Genomic DNA, 27,767 nt, shown 5'->3' with positions numbered 1-27,767 from the left:
TATATCTCTATCTATCTCTATCTATCAATCTCTCTCATATATATAGGAAATGTTAGTTTTAAAACACTCATCATGGCCTGATCCAGCTACGATATTTGATATTACCATAAATAAATATCTGCATTTCATTAGACAATATATTGAGATAGAGATATAGCGAAATAAATGTACACACTAATTGTATATTAGAATCTAATAATAAAATGTAGCTACAGTAGGATAAGTCCATGGGGAAGGGGGCTACTCCCAGCTGCTATTGCGGCAAATTATAAGTATTTATTTTATAAACACAAAATTTTGGGGCTTCTTTAATTATTAATGAAGACATCAATAATGTCGCATCCACAAGGCGCTATGTAATGAATCCCAGTATGGAAGTTTGCTGCTCAAGGCCTTATCTTATAACAGGTCAATATATTGTCACAAAATACACCACATGTATGGAGCACATCAACAGAAGTCCACATCCTCCTGCCCAATACAATTTTATATTTATTTATTTGAAATATTTGTTTTTCCTCTTAAATTTAACCTATTGTTAAAAGCAAAAACAAAATAAATAAAATGACACACAGAATGTATTTACACTCTGACCAGCATCACTATAATACATTGGTGCATTTTCTTTCCCCTTTTTCTCTTTTCACCGGAAACAATATGTAAAAATATTCTGCTACTTTAGTCTTGAAAGTCAATAAATAAAAAGCAATTTAAATTACATTTAACAGCATTTTTGCTAATGACTATAATTTGTCACAGACTATGCCCCGCCGCTATTGAAATTTCGACACACTTTAATTGCCCATGGGGTAAGATGGCTAATTATGAAAAAAGTTTCGCCTGTACCATACAGTATGACATAAAAAGATCAGCGCTGAGCTCTTTGGGAGAATTATCTTTGTCTGCTCTTTATCACTGCTATCAGCTCATCCAGATCATTTATTAAAAGACATCAAGTCTATTGCATACAAATCCTTCAGAGATGACTATTTTGCATTTAAAAGAGATCCAAAACTGCTTATTATCTGGCTAATAAAAGAAGAGCATCCTAATCTATGCCATAAAATCTATTTCTCTGTATTGTTCCGCATACATTCCAGCCAATAAAAAAAAAAGATGCTTTGTATCTCCCACCACTGACTGCATCCACATTCACGTCAGGAAAAGTTCTGGCCGCTCACAGAAGAAAGGTCTACAAAAGGAGAACACATATGGAAAAGGGGTACTTGCTAGTGAACATTTTGGGCCAATTTGGGGAAATTCACACACACACACACGCCTGAAAATAAAAGAGGCAAGAATCCATCCATGTGATAATAAACATCTAGTGTAACTTGTATCCATTTCCATCCAGCTCGATTAACACCTGTGTGGTTTTAAGTTACATGTTCCTGCAGAGCAAATGTCAAATGAAGGCATTTGCAGAGACCTTAGGAATTTTAAGGGAAAAAAAACATAATGGATTTAACCCTCACAATGCTGGAACCATCCCCCCCACCACCACCACCTTCAAGAAAAAAAAAGGAAAACAACTATTTCTTTGTCGTGCAGAATGAAGATTTCCTCCACATAGAATGTGCCTGCAGGTAATACCCAACATAAGGAGAATTAGCCACATCCACATATATATTATATAACAGGTTTCCTTATTTATCTCCCTATTCTCAAAGCTAAAAATTATTCTGTGTGAAATTAAAAAACGCGCCACTGAAGTGCAAAGGTTATGGCAGAAAGGTTAAATGCTGGTGGCCATTCATAATAAACACAAAATGGCTCGGAGATAGAACAGGGAACAATTGTTGGTCACTAGACAAAGTAGAGACTAACCTGGGCACTGAGTGTCCCAGAGATCCCTGCACACTCCTTTGTGTCTCTATATTAATTGTGTCTCAATATCTTTGACCACTTCCCTGGCCATGGGGCTTATTAAATATTTATCAATACGCGGCTCAAATTAATAGATGAAAAGCAATAGGGGACGGATTATTTCACCTCTTGAATCGAAAGAATAAATATTATATTACTATTTAATATTAGTTTACAATAAGTAAACAAAAAGCTTTGTATTTTGTACTTATTTCTTATCCAGCCATAACAATAAGAACCTACTCACTGTCTATATAGGGATGTATATAAATAGGACTGCAATTTCCTGGATTATAGACAAATAATTTAGACTGTCACTTGCCATTAAACAACATGCAGACCTTATTAAATCATGGCTTCAAGTGCAGTGGCTTTCTCCAATGATATAATTCAATCCATTGCAAATGACGCTGTACCAGGGACCATTTAATAAATTATAATTATTATTACCCATTTCTGATGTTTATTGATTTTTTTTTTTTGGGGGGGGGGGTGGGGGGTATTGTATTGCAAGTGTTTTGCACAGTTATATTACATGCTAAATAGAAATAAAAATATAGAATGAGGTGGGTGGAGGGGGGGGGGTGCTGCTATAGGAAGCCCCCACTTAAAAATCAAGATGAAGGGCCCCAAAGCTCACCAATTGAAGCAGTTGCGGGGAATGTGCCCCTGAGTCTGCTGTGCTATGCATGCTAAAGATTCATTCCTCAAACAGTGGCCCTCCTGAGCTGAGCATTAAACAGGGACAAAGAGGCAACCAGCGGGGGCTTCTATTCATGCTTCAAAACCCAAAGCTGTAAAGCCAACCAAAACCATGGCTATTAAATGATGCACTTTAAACCAGCCAAACTCTCTTTTTACTTCCCCTTAACCTATTCCCTAATATCTTAAGTCTTTTGATCCTCTAATGGTCTTCTTCAGTAAACGCAGCCCATCAGTAACAGAAATCAGCTATTTAGAAAGCAAACTGGGCTTCCCATAGTATTACAATATTGAATGAAGTGCTGCCTATTTAAAGAAGAGATTGGATTAAAGGCAATGCTTTCCTTTCACTTTGCGTCTGTAACAGTGAATCAATCTACAATGCCCAGTCACCAGTCCACACTCAGCTCTGCCAACGTCTACTAAAGAAAAAAAAGCCAAGACAATAAACTGGAAAATTTTGTGAAAATAAAGTTATATTAGATTCCATTTCAAGAACATACAAAATATATTGATGCAAGAAATAAATACATTACAGGTTTTTTGTTGGTTTCTTTTTTTTTTTTTTGCAGTCGGACACCTTATAGGATTTTTTTTTTTTTTAGAATAACAATGCTATTCAACATGAATAAAAAAAGATTCAGTAACACATCCCATAGAATCCAGAAACATCATATTGCATGTGTGTCCACACGCACACACACATACAATTATAACTGTACAATTTACATAGACTTCTGCATGGCTTCTTAACACAAAGATAAAGCATTTATAGCAAAAACATTGGCCCCCAAATAACCTCAGACAATGAAGAGTTTCTACAGAGTGCAGGGTATAGGGTGAGGGGCGATCTATCTGGTGTAGGTTTTCTAAATTGAACTGTAAACATTGATTACCCTGTGTCCTCGCCCCGCAGGCAGCTCCTATTAATTAACTGATAGCATTTTATCTGGAAAGGAAAAGAAGAGTTCCTCTATTGTCTGCTATGAAATGTGGGTCCTGGGATGAATGTGTCATTTCCCACCCAAATGTGCAGATTTGCAGGAGATAGACCTGTACCTGTGAGCTGTGTACAGTAAGCAATGTATGCACACACATTTTATGGGGGGGGATGTAAAATCACAGGACTAATTGGAGGTAATTTATTTGCCGGTCACTGGCAGGGATGACAGACAGGCTTTAGTGTAAGCACAAATTACACATTCATTACAAGGGAAAGCAAGATGTGACGCTCAAAGTGTAGAATTAAATGTAGATACCTTCTTTGTTGGTTTGTTGGCTCTTTGATTTATCCCAAGGTGTGATGGATTTGTCTTCGTCTTCTCCCTCCATCAATGATTTCTCATTAGGCATGTACCAGGTAGAATTATGCTCTGCCATGAGAGAGTCAAGGTCTATCGTACTCATAGAATTTTTGACATTGTCTGAGCAACAACTGTTCAATTCACTGTCCACATTTTGAGAAGTACAGTCAGTTTTTTTATTCTTCATCCCCAAGGGCTGGTCTTCAGAAATGCTGAACTGCTGTCTCTGAAGTTGTATCTGTGCTTGCAGTATCTCTAGAGGGTGAATCTCATCCTGGGTTGATGTGCTAGTTGGAGTGCGGACCTGTTCCATCCCTGGAGTACCAGGGTGGCCAGCCCCGGTACTGCTCAACCCATAACTGTCCGGGAGAGAGGTAGTGTTATTTAGCATATTTAGACCCATAGCTTTCTGTCCATTAAGAAGTCCGTGGTCATTCCGTTGAATTTTTGGAGACCCTGTTACCAAAGGACAGTTACTTGGTTTAGATATGTTGTTATCTGAGCTAGAAGAAACTTCATCTTCATTGCCATACGTAGTGTTGACATCTTCAGAGAAGTCAACGTGAGGTGAGCTACTATCCGATTTAGTCACACTTTGAATTCCACTGTCCAAAGATGACATGAGGTCAGGTTGATCACTAAGTAGTAGCTCACCCCCTTTAGCCCAAGATGGAGAAGTCAGAGGCTTGTCATGAGGAGTCCCAACAGGCTCTACTGGATTCGCAGACTGGCCCTGTTGCCCTGGGCTGACCACAGCGCCCCCACTGTCTGCAGAATATTTATCAAAATAATTACCCGGGCTTACATGCCCACTGTCTCTTTTTCTCCTACCCCTCCCACGGCCACCACCAGTAACTGGTTTGCCGTCATTGCCAGGAGTAACTTCTAAATTGTAGTTTGGGGACAGGCTGGTTTCTCCCTGTGTGGGTTGAGATGCCCCATTTTGCCCTGCAGGTTTGCTGTTGTTACTGGAAGCACCAGGCCCCTGACTGCCTTGTGATGAGCCCCCAGGGAAATATTCAGCACCAGTGCCAGCCCCACTGCTGTTATTCAGTTCACTCTCTGTTTGGCTCAGCTTTCTTTTGCCCTCAGCTTGGCTCTTTTTATTAAATGTTACATTGAGGTTTGGGGCACCTAAGCTAGCAATCATATTCTGACAAGCCGTGGAAAGGGCAGCTAAACAGCTTTGTCCAAACATATTTTCCTTAGCACTAGATTTAGTGAATGAACCCAAGGAAAGTGCCCCCAATTTGCTAGCTGTGGAGCGCTGGCTGGCTTGGAAGTCTGACTGAGGTGGGTAGGAACTTGGGGATGAATTGACACCTGTTGGATTATGTGGTGTCGACTGTCTATTTGACCCAACAAATGGAAATCCTGACTGCTGTCCTATACCTGGTGCTGTGAAATCTGGGGGTCCTCTCCGGTCAGCTGTAGCAGTGTTTATGCCCACCCCACCACCCGGGGACTGCATCTGAGATAAGTTAGTGATGTTGTTTCCAAACTGAGAGTGCATGCTAGGAGAATGCAAGGCCTGAACATGCCCTTCACCTGGCATCCCCAACGGCTCCTGAAGTCCCATCCTATTAACTCCTGGCCTAAAAAGCATATTTGACCCATTCTGCTGCAAATTAATATCATGAGATGCAGGATCTGCTGGGATACTTGACCCACCCAATCGCCTTTGCAGAATATCTCCTGGTGGGTGAGGTCCAGGAAACCAAGCATTTTCCTGACCCACATGTGGATTCTGGGGGTCAAAATTTCCAATCCTACCCCCTTCACGATCAAAGCTGGGCTGCGGCATACTCCCCACTTGACCTCCATGGACAATGCTGCTTTGATTAACATCTCCGTGATGGCCCAATTGCTGTAAATTAGCCTGTCTCATTCTCTGCTGTTGGTTTCTGGAAGCCATTTGTTTAATCATCATGGCGGCATTTTGTCTCTGCTGTATGGACTGGTGATCTGGGCCAGGGTGCTGCAAGGCTGGACCAGGGGGGAAGCTTTCTGGCACTTGGGGGTTGTAGTCACCAGCTAGTCCCGGGTAGGTGGAAGGAGAGAGGTGACTGTCCATGCCAGCATTGTGGATGCTGTTGCTATTCCAGGCAGCGCAGTTCTCCACACCATGGTTATTGGGAAAGTCAAACCTGGGCCTTTTGGTAACGTTCAGGTAGGGGGCATCAAAATGTTGCAATCTTTGATTTGGAGGTTGCTGCGGAGGTCCCTGCTGCATATTAAACATTGACTCAGAATAAGGATGCATATTTCTGTTCTCAAGTCTCTGAATTGGGTATTCAAACTGTGAATGCTGGTTCTGCATTACCGGTCCATTGTCTGGCAGGTTTGGGTTGGAGGTGCTGCCTTCGGTTTGCTGCTGCTGCTGCCTGGTAATCGCTGGCGGGCAGGAGTTTTGTCTGGCAAGTAAACCTGTCTGCTGCTGCTGCTGTTGCAGGAGGGGATGCCTGGCGTTCACTGCAGGCTCCATGCCCACAGGCATTTTGCGGGCACCTCCAAATCTTTCAAAGAATACCCCATGCTGCTGCTGTGGGTGAACCTTAGTCATGCCCACTATCCCAGGAGGTCTTGGCATAACAGAAGCACCAGGAAAAGAACCAGCCGAAACCTGTCTCCCAGCAGCATAATGCCCCTCAGAATCAGAAGGAGAAAACACGGGTACCTCAAAGTGTCCGGCCGGCCCGTCGCTGGGATAATTGTATTCCAGTGGATCGACACCCCCCTGGTTATGGATCCTCCTTTGTTCCAGATTATGGGAGTCAGAAGAGGTGGACGAGGGAAGCCCATGGAAGGAGGCTGCCCGGTTGGGAGACTGGTCTAGGGGCAGGCAGGGAGCGGGCACAGCATGGTTGGAGGCAGGGGGGTTGGGATGTTGGAATTCAGGTAGATTACCTGTTCTCTGCTGCCCAAAGCCTTCTCCAGCCTGGTTCTCTGCCATCTGCTCATACCCTTCTCCAAAGGCTTGCTGGTTCCCCAGATTGTTGTTGTTGTTGTAACCCATAAGACGACCACCGTGCAAACAGGAGGCTGTGGCATCAGGACCACCAAAGTTTCCACTGAAGTGCGGGTGATGCTGGTGCGGGTGCCCGTGGTGCTGCTGCTGCTGGCTGCTGAAGAAGCCGTGCACGGGCTGCATGCCCCCGATCTCCGAGTGCCCCCTGGCATGGTACCCATAGGGCTCCCCGTTCATGCTAAGGTTCATGCCCATCATGGAGGGCTCGCTCATAGCTCCTATGGAGGGGTCCACAGCGGCTGCCGTGGCCCCGGAGTGGAATGCAGGGCTCTTGAAGTGGGAGCTCATGTTGAGCCCGGGCTGGGGGAAGCTCCTGTCTCCTTGGCCGGCAGCGCTTCTGCTATTGATCTGTGGCTCAAACTGCTCCAGGCCAAACATAATTCCCCCCGCGGATCAATAAGTCATGACAGTCCCGTCCAGTGCTGGCAGGAGCGCGGTGTGTGCACGGAGTGTGAGCGGGGACGATGCGGCTGTGTGTGTGAGAGAGGAGCTCCGCTCACATGGTGTAATGTGATAGGGCCCGGCCTGGCGGATCACACACAAACACTCCTCCTGCGAGTCCCGGCCACAGCACTACGACACGCCGCTCCGGAGCCGCTCACTGCACCCGCTCGCCACTGGCTGCAACTTTCATCCGTGCCACCTGCATGGCACAAGCCGCTGAGCCGGCGCCGCCGCTGTGCGCTCCGCTCTGTGTGAGTCTCCTCAGCGCCACACAGCAGCAACAAGTTTTGCATTTCACCGATGAATCCCTCACGGCGGCCGCAGCCAATGTCAGCGCGCGGAGGGGGCGGGGCCGCGGCGCTTAAGGTGGTCCGGCCACATTACACACAGCGCGCACCTAGAGCCCTCCGCCAGCGCCGCGGCACGGCAAGGGTTAACCAGCCAGCGTCTCCCGGGAGCAGGGGGGCACTTTACTCCTAATATTCCCCCCTCATTACATACCGGGGGAAAGTCACACGGTAAAGTCACCTCTCAGGGGAGGACAATAATATACACTGCATACAGGTAATACACACCTATAATATACTCCTATACACTACATACAGGTAAAACACTCCTATAATATACTTCTATACACTACATACAGGTAATACACACCTATAATATACTTCTATAATATACACTACATACAGGTAAAACACTCCTATAATATACTCCCATAATATACACTACATACAGGTAAAACACTCCTAGAATATACACTACTTACATAAAGGTAAAACACACCTATAATATACACTACATACAGGTAAAACACACCTATAATATACTCCCATAATATACACTACATACAGGTAAAACACTCCTAGAATATACACTACTTACATAAAGGTAAAACACACCTATAATATACACTACATACAGGTAAAACACACCTATAATATACTCCCATAATATACACTACATACAGGTAAAACACTCCTAGAATATACACCACTTACATAAAGGTAAAACACACCTATAATATACACTACATACAGGTAAAACACACCTATAATATACTCCTATATTATTCTGTACACTTAATATATTTTACATGCAGACAACCATAGAATGGAAACTGGATGGAAGTAACACTGCTTGAAGAAGTATAAATTTCTTTATTCACCCATGGTCAATTGTACAGACACAACGTTTCTAGTCGGACTTGATACTGGCTCCATGGAGGAGCTGAAAAGTTTTGTCTGTACATTTGACCATGGGTGAATAAAAAATCTTCACTTATTCAAGGAGTGTTACTTCCATCCAGTTTTTGACATACACCTATAATATACACTATTCACAGGTATAACATACACTATAATATACACCTCTACACACATACATACATTATATGCAGGTATATCAAGCACTTTGAATATTCACTAAATATAATTATAATGTATTTCAAATTACGTCGAGAATATACACTATATACAGACATAACTTACACCTACAATGTACAGTATAATCAGGTATACCATACACCTAGAGTGTACACAATATACTGGTATAAAGCACACCTATAATATGCACTATATACTGGTATTACATACACCTATAATATACACCATATATACATATACCATACACCTATACTATACTCCTATAATACACACCAAAAACTTCTATACCATACATACACCTATTATATACACCATATACATGTATACCATACACCCATATTATACACCATATACATGTATACCATACATCTATAATATACATACACTATACGCAGGTATATCAAGCACTTTTAATATTCACTAAATACAATTATAAAATGCTTCATTTTACACCTTGAATATATACTATACAGGCGGTCCCCTACTTAAGGACACCCGACTTACAGACAATCCATAGTTACAGACAGACCCCTCTGACCTCTGGTGAAGATCTCTGGATGTTACTATAGTCCCAGGCTGCAATGATCAGCTGTAAGATGTCTGTAATGAAGCTTTATTGATAATCCTTGGTCCCATTGCAGCAAAAATTGTTTAAACTCCAATTGTCACTGGGGCCAAAATTTTTTTGTCTGGATCTACAATGATAAAATATACAGTTTCGACTTACATACAAATTCAACTTAAGAACAAACCTCCAGACCCTATCTTGTACGTAACCCGGGGACTGCCTGTATACAGATATAACTGACACCTAGAATGTACAGTATAATCAGGTATACCAAACACCTACAATGTACACAATATACAGGTGTACCATACACTTACAATATACTCCTATAATGTACACCATATAGTGGTATAACACACACCTATAATATGCACTGTATACAACTATTATTTGCACCTATAATATACACTTTATACATATATACTATACACCTATAGTATACACCATATTCTGGTGTAACATACACCTATAATATACACTATATACAGGTATACAATACACCTATAATATACACATATACCATACACCTATAATAGCATAGCATACGCCTATAATATACATCATGCACTGGTATAACACACACACACACCTATAATATACACTATATGCAGGTACTACATGCTCTTATAATATACACTATATATAGGTATACCATACACCTATAATATACACCATATACATGTATACCATACACATATAATATACACCATATACACGTATACCATACAACTATAATATACACCATATACACGTATACCATACACTTATAATATACACCATATACACGTATACCATACACCTATAATATACGCCATATACTAGTATAACACACACCTATAATGCACACTATATACAGGTATTACATGCGCTAAATGTACCTTTACTATACACTAGATACAGGTATATCATGAAACAAAATACACCTAGAAAAGACATTAAAATACTGGTATACAATACATTGAAATAAATCAATACAATTCATATACACTTGCTATACCATAGTCTAAAATCCATCTATAGTATACACTACACTACAATACTAGGATAGGACCATCATATACCCTGAGATACACATATATACACTCACACATAGTACAATTTACACAATATTACTATACCATAGCCTAAAATACATCTATACCGCACAATAAATTTTGTATTATATGTCACCATTTAACATTTTTGTTAAATACAAAATATAACATTATCTATTTTCCAATATTATCTATTGATTTATCATACTTATCTATCGCATATCTGCCTGTGTATTGCTTCTATCTATATCATTTCTATCTACAGTATCTATTTATCTATCTCTTCTATTATTTTTCTTATGATCTTCTAGCTCTATATCCTTACTGTTTCTAAATGACACAGGACAAATAGTATCTCTCTCAATGTCTCTCTATCTAATTATTGATATTACATGGTATATTTTGTTTCTGTTATATGCCTTTGGGTATATGTATCAATATGTGTGTGTGTGATTTCTAATACTATATAGCAATCTGTTAACATAAGTTTACTTGTGTTATAGATATAAAATCCCATAAACAGAAGTGTCCACACCAAGTGTTGTGGGGATCTGCAATCTATTCCTCTCTGATAGAATAACAGAAGAAATGGTAATAAATAAATAAAGAATAATCTGCGCTCTGGCATGTGTAAATTAAAGGAGGAGGAAGCCAATTTGTATATTGCAGTAGATTTTAAAAGGATTTTTTTCCCCTGCAAGATCTGGATGCTGTGCTGTGATTAAATATTGATTTTATGTAATTAGTTTTCATGTGAACTATCCTCCTTGCTGATGGCTTAGAGATTTCACAAGTAGAAAAGAAATGGATTTGGACATGGAAATTATTACTTTGCAAAGTGACGGGGGAATGGGGACTTGTGATCTGTTTGCTTGGCACAGTTTATGGGATATATATAAAATGGGATCATTAGAAGAACTCCAGGGTGATGCCAGAAGTGACTGTAGATCGTGGCGGTGTCAGCACAAAGGCCTACCCTGCTTTACTGTTATTATAGAATCAATGCTACTTATTATTATACTTTGTGACCTGCATTTTAGGACAGATCCTATGGAGAGGATAAAATGTGCAAGATGAAGATTCGTTCGTTCGTTGTTTTATTTTCTTTTGTTGTTAATAAGACATTTTAGAGTTGGCATCTCTATAACTTGTTTTTCTTTTACATAAAAAAGCATCGCATCTAAGACTAATTATAAGTAGCCCAAGTCCAAAAGGCTTGTATCTCATTATATGTAACAATGATTTTTTTTTTTTTTAGTTCAAAGTCAGTTCAAGAGGATTTCTTATAAGACTGGTACAATGTGTAACTTAGCTAGCAGCAGGACATTCTTCTAAACAGCCACACTGCCCCCTAGTGGTTACCTTGCTCATTGGCCCCTGAATGAGAAAAACACCCAATTGATTTGTACTGTTCATTTTAGAAGAACTTTTCCTTGAATGCCTTATTTTACCATCATAAAGTCATCTCCGCTGCTACATTCCTGTAACTTCATCACATGTATAATGGCTCGGCTTAGCAAGCTTGAATACAGTGTACAGCAAAAGATAATCTATTTTCTTCTAGAAACCAACACTCACAGGATTCTCTGGGGAAACAAAATCCTTATGAATATTCCAGCAGTGTTTAGACCTTGTGGCCTGCTAGCTATGAATTACATTCACTATCACATCTAATAGCATTTCCATGGCAGTACATCCATTTGCATAGTTGTGTAAAGGCCAAGAAGAGAGATTACTTGTAATATATATATATATATATATATATATATATATATATATATATACATCTATATATGTTATTTATTATCCGATCACTTGTTCTGTAGTTGCTCTGCAATGCCAGAATGCTATCAAATGTATGCAGAGGGGGGCCAATAATAATAACCACTATCCTTCCCTACTAGCGTCCCAGATAACACTCTCCAGCACCCCAATGTCACCTCTGATGAAGCTGGGTGCTGGACAGTGTGATCCGGGATCGTATTCAGGATGGCTAGTGGTTAGTATTATTGGTTCCCCTATGTATACATCTGATACTTTTAGAGACCACCAGCATGTTGTTGGACATACTTTATGCTTATAACCATTAGTGTGTGACTTGATGAATTATATGGTTACTATGTCCCATTGTTTACAGGGTCACACTATAATCTCATGGTATTTTTAATTATGAGGTTTGTTTACCGGTGTAATAAATTAATAAAGAACCATTTTTCTATTTACCATTAGAGTATAATGTACGCTAACGGATCAAATAATTTCTGGTATCATCGTTTGCAGATTATATTAATATACCTTATGTGCACAATATTAAGCTGTCTAAGCCACTATTATCAGTTAAGAGCTCTAAAGACACTCTAAAAAGCTGGAGTAAGATCTGACCTAAAGATAAATCTGCCCCTGGTTCCCTGGTCAGGCTAATGCTACAGCGCAACTTAGGCTAAACATCACACTGTTGTAGTGCCTCTTATTACTTGTAAGGATAAATGAGATTGCAAGCTCTTGGGAGCATGGCCCTCATTACTATTGTTTCATATGACTATGTTTTTACTCTGTAATGTCTGATTTGCAAAGCGCTGTGGAGTATGATGGCGCTATAGAAATTAAGTTATTACTAAAAGGTATTAATGATACTACACTGTAGCCCACATGTTGGTTGGATACAACAGTTGCCAGAAATGCAACTGGAAGAATGACTGCAATCTATGGTCACTCAATGTGCAACCAATTATGAACCTGGATTAGGCTAAAATTAGCCAGATTTATCAGACTGTACATTGTCTAGTCAAAGTTTATGTTAACTATGAGTCGGCTTAATTTCTATCACAGTGTTGTCACAGTTTTAGTACATTTTAAGAAATAACCTATTTCCTGACCTTCCACTAAACCACTTTCCCATGAAAGCACAGCAATAAAAAACATATAAAATGTGTGCAAATTATGACCGTATTCTGCCACATTTAGCTTGGTAAATCCTATAGAGATAGAGGTTCCAGAGTAACAGAAAATATCAGTATAACAATACCTCACTGGATGTAAAGCTGTACAAGTCTATCTATCATCTACCTATCTGGCTATCAATGTGGTAGATAAGCAGGCAGCACTCCAAATTAAATCCAACCAAGGTGCGGTTTATTCAAGTGGTGACGTTTCAGTGTGCGCTACACCTTTGTCTATCTATAACCCAGGAATATTATGACTGTTGTGTACCTCATGAAATCCTAACACTTGTACCACTATCTCAAATACATTGCTTCCTGGAACATCTCCATACAAGCTTTATTTTTCAAGGTTTTTTTTTTATAAGATATGAATAATATCAAAATGTAACTTTTTTTTACGTGAAAATTGTTATCAAGATTGTTTGCAGTGTTTTGTTGAATGCTGTTTTTGTCATATATGAAGCTAGTGTTGTATTACTTGTCATAACACTTCTGCTACACTGGCTCCTTTCTCAAAGCGTGGGACCAGTATTTCTGTATATATACACATTTTTTCTTTTACATTCCTTCTAATCCTATGAAGAAACACACATTTAAAACAATAAAACGCAAATATATTGTCTGAACCCTGGAGTGTATATGATACGAAGGTGAGTCACCTTTATGTAAGATTGTTGATTTTATGTATTATATTTGTTACATTACAAGGAAATCAAGAAAAGATATGTAGATCATGCTAATTCTGGGGTGCATTTATAGCATTATACATTTTTATGATATTTGATATATCTGTAGCAATGTCAAGAGTGCAGGCAACTTAGATCCATAAGTTCCAATTTATTTACATGAACAAAGGGTAACATATACACAATAAAATATTTCATTAAGTATTACTTTAATAAAAAAGTGTAACATTGATGTACAAATCCCCAAGCTATGCTTAATGCAGATTTAGTATAATGTCAAACTATTTTATTTAACACAGTTTCTGTTATTTTCTGAAAAGTTGTGCTATTAAAAATAATCTTTATTTATATAGCGCCATAAAACTCAGCAAAACTCCGCTATACAGTTTCTGCTGAAAGCCCTGCTCGTGACAGCTAACCGTCTATGAGGATGAGAGGATAACACAAGAAAGTAATTTGCAAACAATTCAAAATACTAAAGTTAGAAAAATGAAAAAATGTAACCAAGCAATTGCAGTTTTAACATACAGGCCCCGACTTAACAACACCCGACCCTAATTACAGATGGACTTCTCTGCCCACTGTGGCAGTGAAGCTCTCCGGATGCTTTACTTTAGTCCCAGGCTGCAATGATCAGCTGTAAGGTGCAATAAAGCTTTATTAGTAATCCTCTATCTCATGACAGCCTTAATTTTTTGAAATCCAATTGTCACAGGGACAAATAAAAATTTTGTCTGGAGTTACAATTATAAAATATACCAGTTGTGAATTATATAAAAATTCAACTTAAGAACAAATCTAAAGAACCTTTCCTGTACATTAACTTAAAATATGAAGCTACCTTGCCAATAATCCTGATGTGAGGACGTGCAAGCACCCTTGACGTGACTATTTTTAGTGAATCCTTCTAAATATTCTTTATTACATAACAAATTGGATATCAGATTTTCTTTAAAGGGGTTTTCCCACAGGATAGGGCCTAACTTGCTGAACGGTGGGAGTCTCAGTGATGAGACCCCCACAGATCACGACAACAAGGGAGCCGCACATGACCGTTCTGCTCCATACATTTCAATGGAGCCAACGGAAATTGCTGAGCGGTGTGCTCGGCGATCTCGTTCAGCTCCATAGAGATGAATGAAGCACAATGGTAATGCATGCCCCTCTGCTCAATTACTTTCATGGAGCGACGAGAGGTCCTACTGAGGTATGTGGGACCCCATCAGAACCCTCTTTTTCATGATCATCACTGGAACCCCACCGATCAGCATGTTAGGCCCTATCCTGTGTATTCAACTCTGTTTTCTGCTATATTTCTGTCATTCCTTCTACAAATGTTTCAACAAATTGACAACTAGCTATACCATTCCCCTTATCTATAGGTCATGTTCTTTTGCAGTCAGATGTTGGTAGCACTAAGTGGATAGTGTTTGAAATATGAAAGAGGTCTTTTCTATGTACTTAGTATTTATTTTCTTTTCTATGTATTTTCTATGTTTTTACTATTGCTGTAATTTACACAAAAACTTTAGTTGTCCGTTTTGTACTTATAGCAAGCAGTCACCAATTTGCATGGAATACAGTTGTATTTGGACCCCCTTTGTTGACATCAGAAAAAGACTATAGTCAATGGCAATGACTGTTAAAGGAATTCTACCATCAAAGTTAAGAATGGATATAGCAGGGGCACTTACTCGATGATATAAGAAGATTATCACAGTCACGGTACCTGGGTCTATACCCAGGTACCGTGACTGTGATAATCTTCTTATATCATCGTTCACTGTTGATTCTGCAACCGAGTGCATGAGCTGCCTGACTGAGACGCAAAAGATCGAGAAGGACCTATTCTTGGTTGTTTTTGCATCCTGGGCAGTCATTATCAATTATCATTGCCATGAGAGAGGAGGGGGGTGTCGGGCTTTTTTAATTTTACTTAGAGGGTAATCCGGCATTTGAGTCTGTTGGTTTTTGCAAATTCTTGAGCAACCAAATCTAAATATTTTCCTATGTCAGCATGAACATGGGAGTAAAGATTTTTGTGCAAAATGTGAGACTTGAAGATGTCAAAGCACAAACATTAATATTTACATTATTAAATTGTATAGATATTCAACACTCATGCTTAACACTCACCAATAGATTATTAGAGAGACCCAAAGATGTGATAATATATGATATAAGGGGCCCTCTATCTTTCTGTGTCCACCACTGACCTGGCCACATAATACAGTCTTCCACTGCTCTATATCAGTCAAAGACCCTAAACATTAAGCCCCACCCTTTGACTTAGCTCCACCTCCCCACTATCTGCATACAAAGTAATATAAAAAAAAAAAAAACAAGAGGAACATTATTTCACCAATTTATTAGTAACCAAAATTCATTGCATAAAATGAAAGAACTATATAAATAAATACAGTTAAAAACAAAGCAACAATAAAAACATTTTGTGTCTTACTGGTTGCAGTATTTTGACTGAATCTGGCTGGAAGTGACACACTACCTCCTGGCATCATAGCAAACCTCAGAATTGCTCTCTTCATAGACCAGATGATGTTATTTAAAAGAAGAGGGATTATGTATACAAAATGCAGAGAGACGTTATAAAATTATAGCTTTCACGTGGTAGCGTTTTAAAAGCGCAGCTTGCACCATAAAACTTAAAATAACTTGATCCTTAACCTGGAAAGTGAGCTGCAGAAGTTTCATTCTATAAACCCCAATGGTTAGAAATTCCTGTTTTGCTGGAATCCATGGTCTCGGATTAGTCATGCTTTGAAAGTTCCAATGAAATAATGGTTAAGAAAAACACAAAAAGGTCACGCTGCGACCCCATACGCTTAAAGGATATATTCTTAATTGTTACCAATAGGCTCAGATCTGTAGAAGTGAGTGAATTGGGAATAATCTGCAGAATTTAACATTACCCTCGAAGCAACATTCAAAGTATCGCTGCCACGTTACGTCATATTGTCATGAAACGTGATATATTATTTAGAAGTCTTGAGGTTTACAACAGTTTATATAATGTCAGGAGGGAATGCATTCTATATGTTTCTTATATTATTTTGATTATTGGTAGTATTTTTTGCAGTATTACACGGGGTGTATGGGTTAAAAGTTTAGGGTCATTACAAGTTAATTGACAATTATATGCATGTGCTATATAGATGTGATAGTACAATATATATGTAGCAGAACATAACCAGTAACTGCTACATATAGAAGGCCAATAGGAAACTCATAGTGGGCCCATAGACACACTGCAATAGACTTTTTTCAACTGGGAATTATTAAATAAAATTTAAATTTCTGTAAAGCAACTTTTACAAATGTATCACTGATGGCTAACACATCAACTTATGCGCAGGTTTGCCTTGTTTAAAGTGATGGGAGCAGCTACTACTTGATGGAGCAGGAGATCTGGGGGTAATTATGTAATGTGGAGAATGTACACTTATAAGTGAGAATTGTTGACATTGTAATAACTTTTATTAAACATTCATACACTTGCTCTTGGATTAAAACAAGACTTTAGGGAAGGACAAAAGTGATAATGTCAAAGTGGTATATTAAACTGAGAATCTAACTCACTATTGTCTATTGTCCACAAGTGAGTGTGATGCGATTTAAAGTGTAACCGTCATTTCAAAAAACTTTTGGCAGGTAATTTTAAGCACTTTTGCAATTGGATTAGTTACCCGAATCTTGCTCCTTCCTCTTGTATTCTGCAGACTTCCCCTAGATGTCAGCAATCTCACATATGTCTGGTGCTAAGCTCATCTCTTCTTCACAAAGAAGCTGAGACTACAGAGGAAGAGACACACCCCCATCTCTCTCCCTCCAATCAGCTGATCACCTCACTCTCCCTGCACACAGCTGTTACCTCATGTCTCACTGCCCCAGCACTCAGTCATGTGCAGGGAGAAGCCATCACTAATGTAGTGACCAAACACCTGCACTTATCTCTCCTCAGCTTTCCCTAAACTTGTATATAAGCACATAATCCACACAGACAGAAACTGCAGCCCCCTCCCCCCATCACCTCACACTCCACAGGAAGTGGCAGGAGAGGCTCTCCAAGTCTGCAAGCTGTGCCCTCATGTGCTGGAGTATTACATAGATAGATAGATAGATAGATAGATACATCCAGAGAAGAGGCAGCAATCCGTGGTATGTGGAACAGGGTGAATCTTGTATTCCATGTGCAACGTTTCGGCGTGAGAGCACGCCTTTTTCAAGGATGCTTGAAAAAGGCATGCTCTCACGCCGAAACGTTGTCTAGGAAGAGTTGTGGTTGTCCCAAACTTCCTACCAATTTAAAGATTATGGAGGTCACTGTGCTCTTAGGAACCTTGAGTGCAAATTGTGAGTGAAATTATTTTGTAAACTTGGCAAGTTTAATTAAACACATCTTTACCCCAATAATGGAGTAGAAAAATCTCCAGAAGGATAAGAAGGAAATGGACAGCATGTGAGTTAAATATGAGTGTCACAGCAAAGGGTCTAAATACTTATGATCATGTGACATTTCAGTTTTTCTTGTTTAATAAATTAGCAAAAATATCTACATTTCTGTTTTTTTTTCTTTCAAGATGCCCATTAATATTTAATGGGGTTTGAATACCAATAAGTTAAAGAACCCACTATACATGATGCCATATATATTGCTACATATTTGGGATCCGCTTTAAGCTGCTGACTCCAATGTTAAATCTACACTGGGTATGTCATTTATAGTACTAGTCATCGCATGGGAGCATAAAAATTCTCTAAGGCTGCACTCCTAAGTTAATATATGGATGTGACTATTGGACTGTGTGTACTCTATGGAGTTTGACTCCTCCAACTGTGTAGTTGGAGTTATAGGCTACATCATAGTATCATAGTATCATAGTTTATACGGTTGAAAAAAGACACTTGTCCATCAAGTTTAACCAAGGAAGGGAAGAGATTGGATGAGGAAGGGATTTAGGGGAAACAATTCTATATAACATAGTCTGAGACAGGCTATTCCACAGATTGACAGTTCTCATAGTAAAAAAAGCCCTGTCGCCTCCGGTGATTAAACCTTGATTTGTCCTCGTCTTTTGATTTAATCTGAAACAACTTACCACCATATTTTTTGAATGGACCATTCATATATTTAAATAAATTAATCATGTCCCCTCGTAGTGGTCTCTTTTCCAGACTAAATAAATCTAGTTGTTTTAATCTTTCCTCATAACTAAGACCCTCCATGGCACTTATCATTTTTGTGGCTCTACGTTGAACCCTCTCCAGCTCCAGGGCATCCTTTTTATGGACCGGTGCCCAGAACTGGACAGCATATTCCAGGTGAGGCCGAACCAATGCCTTGTATAGTGGTAATATTACATCTCTATCACGAGAGTCCATACCACTTTTGATACATGACATGATCCTACTAGCTTTAGAGGCAGCTGATTGACATTGCATGCTGTTATTCAATTTATGATCTACTAGTACCCCCAGGTCCTTCTCAACAAGCGACTCCCCCAGATTTATTCCCCCAAGGACATATTTTGCCTTTGGATTATTGCCCCCCAGGTGCATAACCTTACCTTTATCCACATTGAACCTCATTTGCCAAGTGGATGACCAAACATTCAGTTTGTGCAAGTCACCCTGCAGCCTATGAACATCCTCCATAGACTGTATTACACTACACAGTTTGGTGTCATCTGCAAAAATAGATACAGTGCTATTAATTCCTACCTCTATATCATTAATAAATATATTAAATAGTAGTGGGCCAAGCATGTAACCCCAATGCATAGTGTTTTGCGCATACACACAGCCTTAGGCAGCAGCAGATGTTTTCCATGAACCGCAAGCTAAGGGGAGAGGGAAAGCACAAGCGTGTTCACCCCTCCCATCTCCATAGCAAGCTGAATGACCCCCCGCAAATCAGGGCAGGAAAAGGACCAGCCCTATCATTTACGGAGTGGCCACCCGTTTCAGGCACAGTGAGGTAAGACAAAACACGACTATGGCTGCAGTGAGGTGCTGGCTTTGAAGTTAGCTCATGACTGCATCTTGTGGATGTGGATGTTCATTCATGGCAGTTTTATTGCAGATATTTCTGCAGCTGTCAGATTCACCTTGCAGATGTACATGAATTTGCCACCAAAACAAATCCTTTCAGACTAAACAAACATGCAGAGGATCATATAGTAATTAAATTTTTAATACGATGCACAAAAGATAGAGAGAATTTTTTTAAGAAATGTGCACAATGTGCAGCATGTGCACATTAATGTAAAGCATGTTTTTGAATGGTTTTTCAACAAATCTGCTTCATGTGGGCTGAAACACTATGCAAAACCAGAGTCTCATTTATAGGCATGTGTGACAACATTTCAGTGCCCTATTCTCTAAGAATTATGTGAAATATGTCACGTAGGGACATGTACCATATGAAGCCCCTTGGAGCCCCAATGGTAGAGTAGTGGCACAATAGGGCATCTTATTTAGGGTAAGGTTCCGGTCGGGGGCAGCCTCCTAGGGTGGTAACTCCGAGGTTAGGACTACAGGGGTAAATAGCCATTGAGATACAGGGTGTAATAGGGATAGATGGTGCCCCTATTATAGCTACTAGACATCAATAAGCACACCTTTGTAATTGGGTCTTGACTTGCCCCAACCCACATGTATCCCACCGCATCACCTGCTACCTCCTTGTGAACATAAGGCCTATTGATTCCAATCCCAGAGGGTGAATCGGATTTGGATCATTGGATCAATACCCAAGACTGCCTCAAGAACCGGTAAGTCCCGAAATGGGGCCTAGTCTATAAATAAGGTCTATTCCACACTTTTGGAGCTTTACAGAAAAATAAAACATCAAAACCCAATTGATATACGGCTAAAGGCTTACCTTTTTCTCATTTAATAATAGGGAAGCAAAACTGTAAAATCAAAGCAGCTCAGCACATTGGGGTGGCAAGTGCAAAGGCTATAAGGAGGGTGCTAATAGAGCAGTGCCCATGTATTAAAGATAGGAGTTGTAGTAAAATGCTGGGTCTGTATATGCAGCGTAGGAGTAGTAGCACCAAGATATGCCTATACTGTATATTTAGGTTAGAAGTAGACAGGCACACATACACAGAGTTGAATACAGTCACTGGTACAGCTGCCGGCGCTGTTCCCTGGCATCCTCTTCCTAAGGCAGTACTTCTTCAGGTTTTTTTTCTTTTTTTATACACCCGAGTAGTAGCTGAGTGGGGCTTTTTCAGCACAAAAATTGTGCAAAAAATTTCGGTTTATGCTCAAGTATATACTGTATGCAGTATTCCTGTCTATATAGTAGTCTATAGTCTAACAGGATAGATAGCACTGCAGAATGATCTGCTCTGTATAGATCATAGACTGAATGCTAATGTTAGGTAGGAAGGTTGAGCGTTGACACTCAAGACTGTTGCTCTCCAGTGAGATCCCCTCTTACAAGCATATGGCCAAGCAGTATTGAACGTGCTTACCTAAACAGTGTTTATATCAAAGCAATTGCAATGTATTGATTTGCTGGCGTTCAATCAGCAGCCCCCCTTGTTTGTGCATTGGCTTTTCACAGTCATTTCAATGAGACTGTTTATTTAAAACGTTCAAAAGATCAATAATATGCAAATAATCTGACATAATCTCGCCATGTTGTCCATACTTGACCTTCTCTGAATTATGGGTATACTAGAGCTCCTCACCTCAAAGGGCACACCGCATCACATCCATATAATAATAGGCAGGGCCCTAGGAGTCCCATGGGATTCAGGGAACGGAGAATTCTGCAGAGTTTATTTTTATAGGATTCCTCTGTAAAGCTCATTGTAAACATGGATTGATGTTCTTTTCTGTATTTGTTCATGCTTTCTTTGCAGACATGTACCTGCTTCACAGAAACAGCCCACAATATAATATGTAATATAGAGAATCTACATCATGGCTGTTGTTGTTCCATCATTCTATTTTATATATTTTATTATTTTAAGAAGATATTTTTAAGGTAACTGCTATTTTTTATAATATTATATTTAAATAACTACTGAAATAACTCTTAATAATGATACATCTCTATGAGTATTTAAGTAAAGAATTCACAGAAAGTTGTAGTATCATTAAGAAATCTGGGAACCCCAAGACATTGCTGAATGCAAAACATTTGCCTCTTTTCTCCAAATGTATTGTTTAATTATTCTTTCCTATTTACCAGTAAATAGAACTTAAAACCTCTAAATTTACGGAATTCTAATTGTTTTCACATTTAACATAGAAGAAGGATTTCCTAGAGCTTTAGGCGATTTCAAGAATATTTTACTGCCATCTTCTGGCTAAAAGTGAAAAGTGAAAATAAAATGTTTACAATTAATATTTCATGGAGCTGTATACTTTATTTTGGAGTATCTGTCAAATACAAGTTTTATAGTCGGTATACATTTAAAAACTTTTTAAAGTGAAAGTTCCTTTGGTTTTAGTGGAAAAGTATGTCCACGCATTTCAATCCATCATCCCTTCATCGGTTACCAAAAAATAACAGGGTGTGACTTTATATTAGTATTACGCTTTTTGAAAGAGGAATATTATCATGTGCTGGTAAATCCACATTATTTTCCTACAGAGATAGCTATCGGTTACTATGTAGGACCAGCCACTGGACTCAATCTAGAGTACAGGCGGTCCCCTACTTAAGAACACTCGACTTACATACAACCCCTAGTTACAAACGGACCACTGGATATTTGCAATTTACTGTACATTAGCCCCAGGCTACAATAAACAGCTATAACAGTTATTACAGGCCTCTGTAATGAAGCTTTATTGTTTATCCTGGTTCTTATGACAACCCAACATTTTTAAAATCCAATTGTCACAGAGACCAAAAAAGTTCTGGCTGGGATAACAATGATAAAGTACCGTATATACTCGTGTATAAGCCGAGTTTTTCAGCACAAAAAATGTGCTGAAAAACTTCACTTCGGCTTATACATGAGTCAAGAAAAAAATAAAAACCGTAATACTCACCCTCCGGTGTCCCGATCTTCAGCGCGGGTCCCGATCTTCAGCGCGAGGCTCCCGATCCTCGGCGCGGTACCAGGCGGCGGCGGGTCCTCTTCTCTCTTCTGTAGCCGGCAGATCGCGTCCATGTGATCTGCCGGCGGGCGCACAATAAGATGCAGCGGTGTCACGGCTGATGACGTCATCAGCCGCGACACCGCGGTATCCTAGTGCGCGCCCACCGGGAGATCACATGGACGTGATCTGCCGGCTACAGAAGAGAGAACAGGAGCCACCGTCGCCGCCTGGTACCGCGCCGAGGAACGGGAGCCTCGCGCTGAAGATCGGGACACCGGAGGGTGAGTATTACGTTTTTTATTTTTTTATTCGCTTGGCAGGGGGCAGGCTGTATACTCTATGGGGGCAGGCTGTATACTACATTGGGACTGGCTGTATACTACATTGGGACTGGCTGTATACTACACGGAGACTGGCTGTATACTACACCCTCGGCTTATACTCGAGTCAATAGGTTTTCCCAGTTTTTGGTGGTAAAATGAGGGGTCTCGGCTTATACTCGGGTCTGCTTATACTCGAGTATATACGGTATACAGTTCCGACTTACATACAAATTCAACTTAAGAACAAACCTACAGACCCTATCTTGTATGTAACCCGGGGACTGCCTGTATATATAAATATGCTCAGCTCTTCCAACCATCTCTTGTTTACAAACGTAGGGCACCAGTGCATAAAAAGGACATAGGTTTGCCCTAATACAAATCCCTGGTCAGACCACACATGGAATATGGTGTACAGTTTTGGGCACCAGTGTATAAAAAAACATAGTAGAACTGGAACGGGTCCAGAGGAGAGAAACCAAGATTATTAAAGAGCTGTCAGGTCAATTTGTGACCCAAAAGCAACTACAGGTCCTGATGGACCTGTGGTTTAGGGTCTCATATTGACCTTTTTTGACTTGACATCTTTACAATTAGAAATATGTTAAAACATAAACATTTAAACTTTCTTAGATGTGAGTCTGATGAAATATATTGGACTCACATCTTCAGATTCCACACCGGCACTTCCTCTTGCAAAGTGAAACTGGGACCGTATCTCAGCCGGGGTGTAACATGCCGGCTTCACTCGCCGGAACGCACAGGTGCCCCGGGAACAAGGAGAGTATAATTAATTTTTTCTTCCGAATGCCTAAACACAAACAGATTGATTTGGGACACTAAACAACCAGTCCATAAGGACCTGTTGATGGTTTTCGTGTCTCAAGTCGCCCTGGCAGGTTCCCATTAAGGGAATTTCTGTGGCCAGGACAAGAGGACAACTTCTATGCCAAGAGTAGAGGCAGTTCTACCATCGCCATAGATGGGGATTCTTTACTGTAAGAGCAGTGCGATTATGCTGCAGAAGGTTGTAATGGTGGATACTTTGTACATGTCCAAGAGAGCCCTGGATGCCTTTCTAGAGAGCAAGGGTGTTATATGTTATGGGGACAAATATTTTGTTGAAAGTTGGTGTTGATCCAGGAAGTTAATCTGCCATATTTGAGGCAAGCAAGAATTGTTTTCCCTCTCATTTAAACAAATGGGTATTGTCCTTATCAGATTTTTCTGCCTTGCTATGGATTAACAATGTAGCATTTATAGGTTGAACCTGTCTGACCAACGTCTTTTTTTGACTATTAGAAAGAAAAATAATTGAAGGGGTGGTCCAAGGTACATTTTACATTTTAAATGCCCCCATGGTGGGTGCCCCAATAACATCACAAAACCTACTTACCACATTTTCCCCTAGAATATCCAGTACAGGTCAGGGTGCTTGACAAGGCTGTAGCCAATCTGTGGCAGAGCAATGACATTCTGATCACATTCGCTTGAGGATCAGCATCTACAGACCGTCACCGCTCAGCCTCCGTTTTGGTGCAGTGATGCAGAGTCCACCAAATCACAATAGAGCCTAAGATTACATGACTAAATGAATATAAAGATAGTACATGTTACCTGCCACTTAAATAAGACCATATCATGTCCATTAAATGTCAAGTTAACCTTTGCCATCTACAACTTATGGCACCATTGAGGAAATGTCAGTACAGGCAGTCCCTGGGTTACATACAAGATAGGGTCTGTTGGTTTGTTCTTAAGTTTAATTTGTATGTAAGTCGGAACTGTATATTTTATCATTGTAATCCCAAACAGAACTTTTGTGGTCTCTGTGACAATTGGATTTTAAAAATGTTGGGTTGTCATAAGAATCAATATTCACACTAAAGCTTCATTACAGACACCTGTGATAACTGTTACAGCTGATCATTGTAGCCTAGGACTAAAGGACAATAAATTACCAATATCCAGAGGTCCGTTTGTAACTAGGGGTCGTATGTAAGTTGAGTGTTCTTAAGTAGGGGACCGCCTGTATATGGGTTCTGTAGAATATAGAGGAAAAACTTTCAGTGTATTTTAAAATTCAGCTTTTACATAAAGTTGCAGTGCCATCAATTAACCTATGACGCTTCAAAAGAATAAACTGAAAAAGGGACTAAGTGGATGAGACCCCTTTTTATCACAGGCAAAAAGGATGGGGGATTTGGCCAGAATGCCACCTTTTGGCAAGGTGCCTTTTTAAAAAGGGCAATGTTACTTTTTTTTACCATGAAAAGTATTTGAATGTTTTGCTTTTATGAGACATAGAGGTATTTCCAAATACCCAGCATAGGAAAGGATAATGGTTTATGTTTATGGATTTTTGAGGGGGAAATATGGTTAAAAAATAATTCACTGTATAGTAATGTCACATATTTGCCTTTTTAATTATAACATATGACATGGACACCCCATTCTAAGTGTAAAATGTATTTCTCTCACATAAGTAGGTGGGGTAGACCTGTCTAAAATGTTTTGGCTGATTATTTTAAGTTTGGTAAAATTAAATGCGTGATTTCAGTCCCGTCATAGTACCAGATCAGGCAATTGTGACACAAAACAGTCGGTCTTCATTGTGCATTTAATCACATAAACTGTATGCACTTCAGTATGTGTACACTATCTGGAGTTGTTTAGTTGTGCCCCATTTTAATGCATTAACGTGTGTATACATTGCTGCTCCTTTCAGTACGTTCGTGCCCAAATAAACGGAGCAATGATCCCTGTAACAGCAGGACATGTGAATATGTGACAGTGGATAGGCATCCAATTGCTGGGGATGGAGATTCAGAATGGAAAAATAGTATATAAAAAGTTTTTAATTCCAATAAAAAGTGAATGAACACCACTTGGAGACTGGCACTTTATTCACTTTCATGGAGCTGTTCAAAGATCCCTGACCTGGCAGACCCAAAATAGTGAGTGCACTGCTCTGTTACACACACATCATTGGGATATCACACCCGTGCCAAGCAATCTCACTTTTGCTCCCTCCTTTTGTATTGATGTCAACCTCGAATCGAACACACAAATCTGTAAGGACACAAACAGCAGAACGTGGCCCTCAAATCAGGTAGTACCAAAGTTAATTAAGGGTTAATCCTCTGGATTTATGGTTGGAAGCAGAGGTTTATCTAATTGGGTTGTGCTATAAAAGGAAAAGAATTGCCTTAGTTGAGATCCATATCTGCTCCTCATCCTTTCCTTGGTAGACAAATATCCAACTGTGTGTTTAAGTGGTGATCATAATGAATGTATAAAAATCTTAATGTATAAAAAGAGTGCTCTCACGGTAGATATGCTATTTATTTCGGGAGAATATCATTCCTTTCATGAGATCATTATGTGAAGCAATACATTTAAAGAATGGGTAATCATAACACATGAAACTAATGGGGAATGTTTACCTTAAAAATGTATGGCTCCATATGATGTTCTGACATATCTCCGGAATGAGAACCCCACACCGAGGCAGAGAATGCACTAAGATGAAATACAAGGCTTGTTACCAAATACGCCCCCCCCCCCCCCCCACTTCTACAAATAGCAAAGAACCATGTTCAGCTTTTTCCCATAACAGCCCAGGCATCAGGGTCCCACTTTCTGAAGCTGTGGGTCCTATGTCTAAGGAAGGCACTTGATACAGGATTGCGCAAAAGGGGAGGGAGAGCCAACAGAGTGCGCTTGTAACCGGAAACACAATCAAATCTCCAAATGTGATGGAATTCACACTATTTATTGACATAACATAAAAGTCCAGTGGTTACGCGTTTCGGGGAGACCCCTTCGTCAGACCAATAGTGTGGACGCTGAGTTCCTGCTGAGAGCGGTGAGCGTGTGCGCTCTCAGCAGGAACTCAGCGTCCACACTATTGGTCTGACGAAGGGGTCTCCCCGAAACGCGTAACCACTGGACTTTTATGTTATGTCAATAAATAGTGTGAATTCCATCACATTTGGAGATTTGATTGTGTTTCCGGTTACAAGCGCACTCTGTTGGCTCTCCCTCCCCTTTTGCGCAATCCTGTATCATTTACGTTACGGTGCCTTTGGTTACCGGTTCTTTGGAAGAGCGTAAGAGTTGCTGCAGTAACCTTGGTTTACAATTAAGGACCTTCTTTCCCTCCGATTGGATTTATTTATGCCGCTTACCAACAAGTGGTCATCAGGTGAGCACCCACCTTCTCACCTCTATCAATACTGACCTACCCTGACGTTATCACGCGAGGCGCCGTCCTCTTCCGCTGTTGTTTTTTGTTCTTTTTTAAGGAAGGCACTTATCAGAAGGAGAAAAGCACCTTTCGGTCATTGATACAAACTTATGTGAAATAAAGAGTCTTCATTAAATCTTAGAACAACA

General features: G+C 39.9%; 1 protein-coding gene across 2 annotated transcripts in view; it reads right to left on the bottom strand.

Moving 5' to 3' along the window:
• MN1 (MN1 proto-oncogene, transcriptional regulator) overlaps positions 1-7,294 on the bottom strand; it is a 38,741-nt gene extending 31,447 nt beyond the window's left edge. For both annotated transcript variants that reach the window (XR_011854901.1, XM_072146683.1), the window contains exon 1: positions 3,828-7,294. Coding sequence is in view for 1 of the 2 variants with exons in the window: in XM_072146683.1 (XP_072002784.1) it covers positions 3,828-7,278 (3,451 nt within the window). In the remaining variant the exon portion in view is untranslated. The remainder of the gene's footprint in view (positions 1-3,827) is intronic.
• Positions 7,295-27,767: the final 20,473 nt, after the last annotated feature.

This window comes from Engystomops pustulosus, chromosome 1 (genome assembly GCF_040894005.1).
Source record: "Engystomops pustulosus chromosome 1, aEngPut4.maternal, whole genome shotgun sequence".
Lineage (NCBI taxonomy): Eukaryota > Metazoa > Chordata > Amphibia > Anura > Leptodactylidae > Engystomops > Engystomops pustulosus.
The sequence above is the reverse complement of the archived record's forward strand: the minus strand, read 5'-3'. Positions and strand labels throughout refer to the sequence as shown.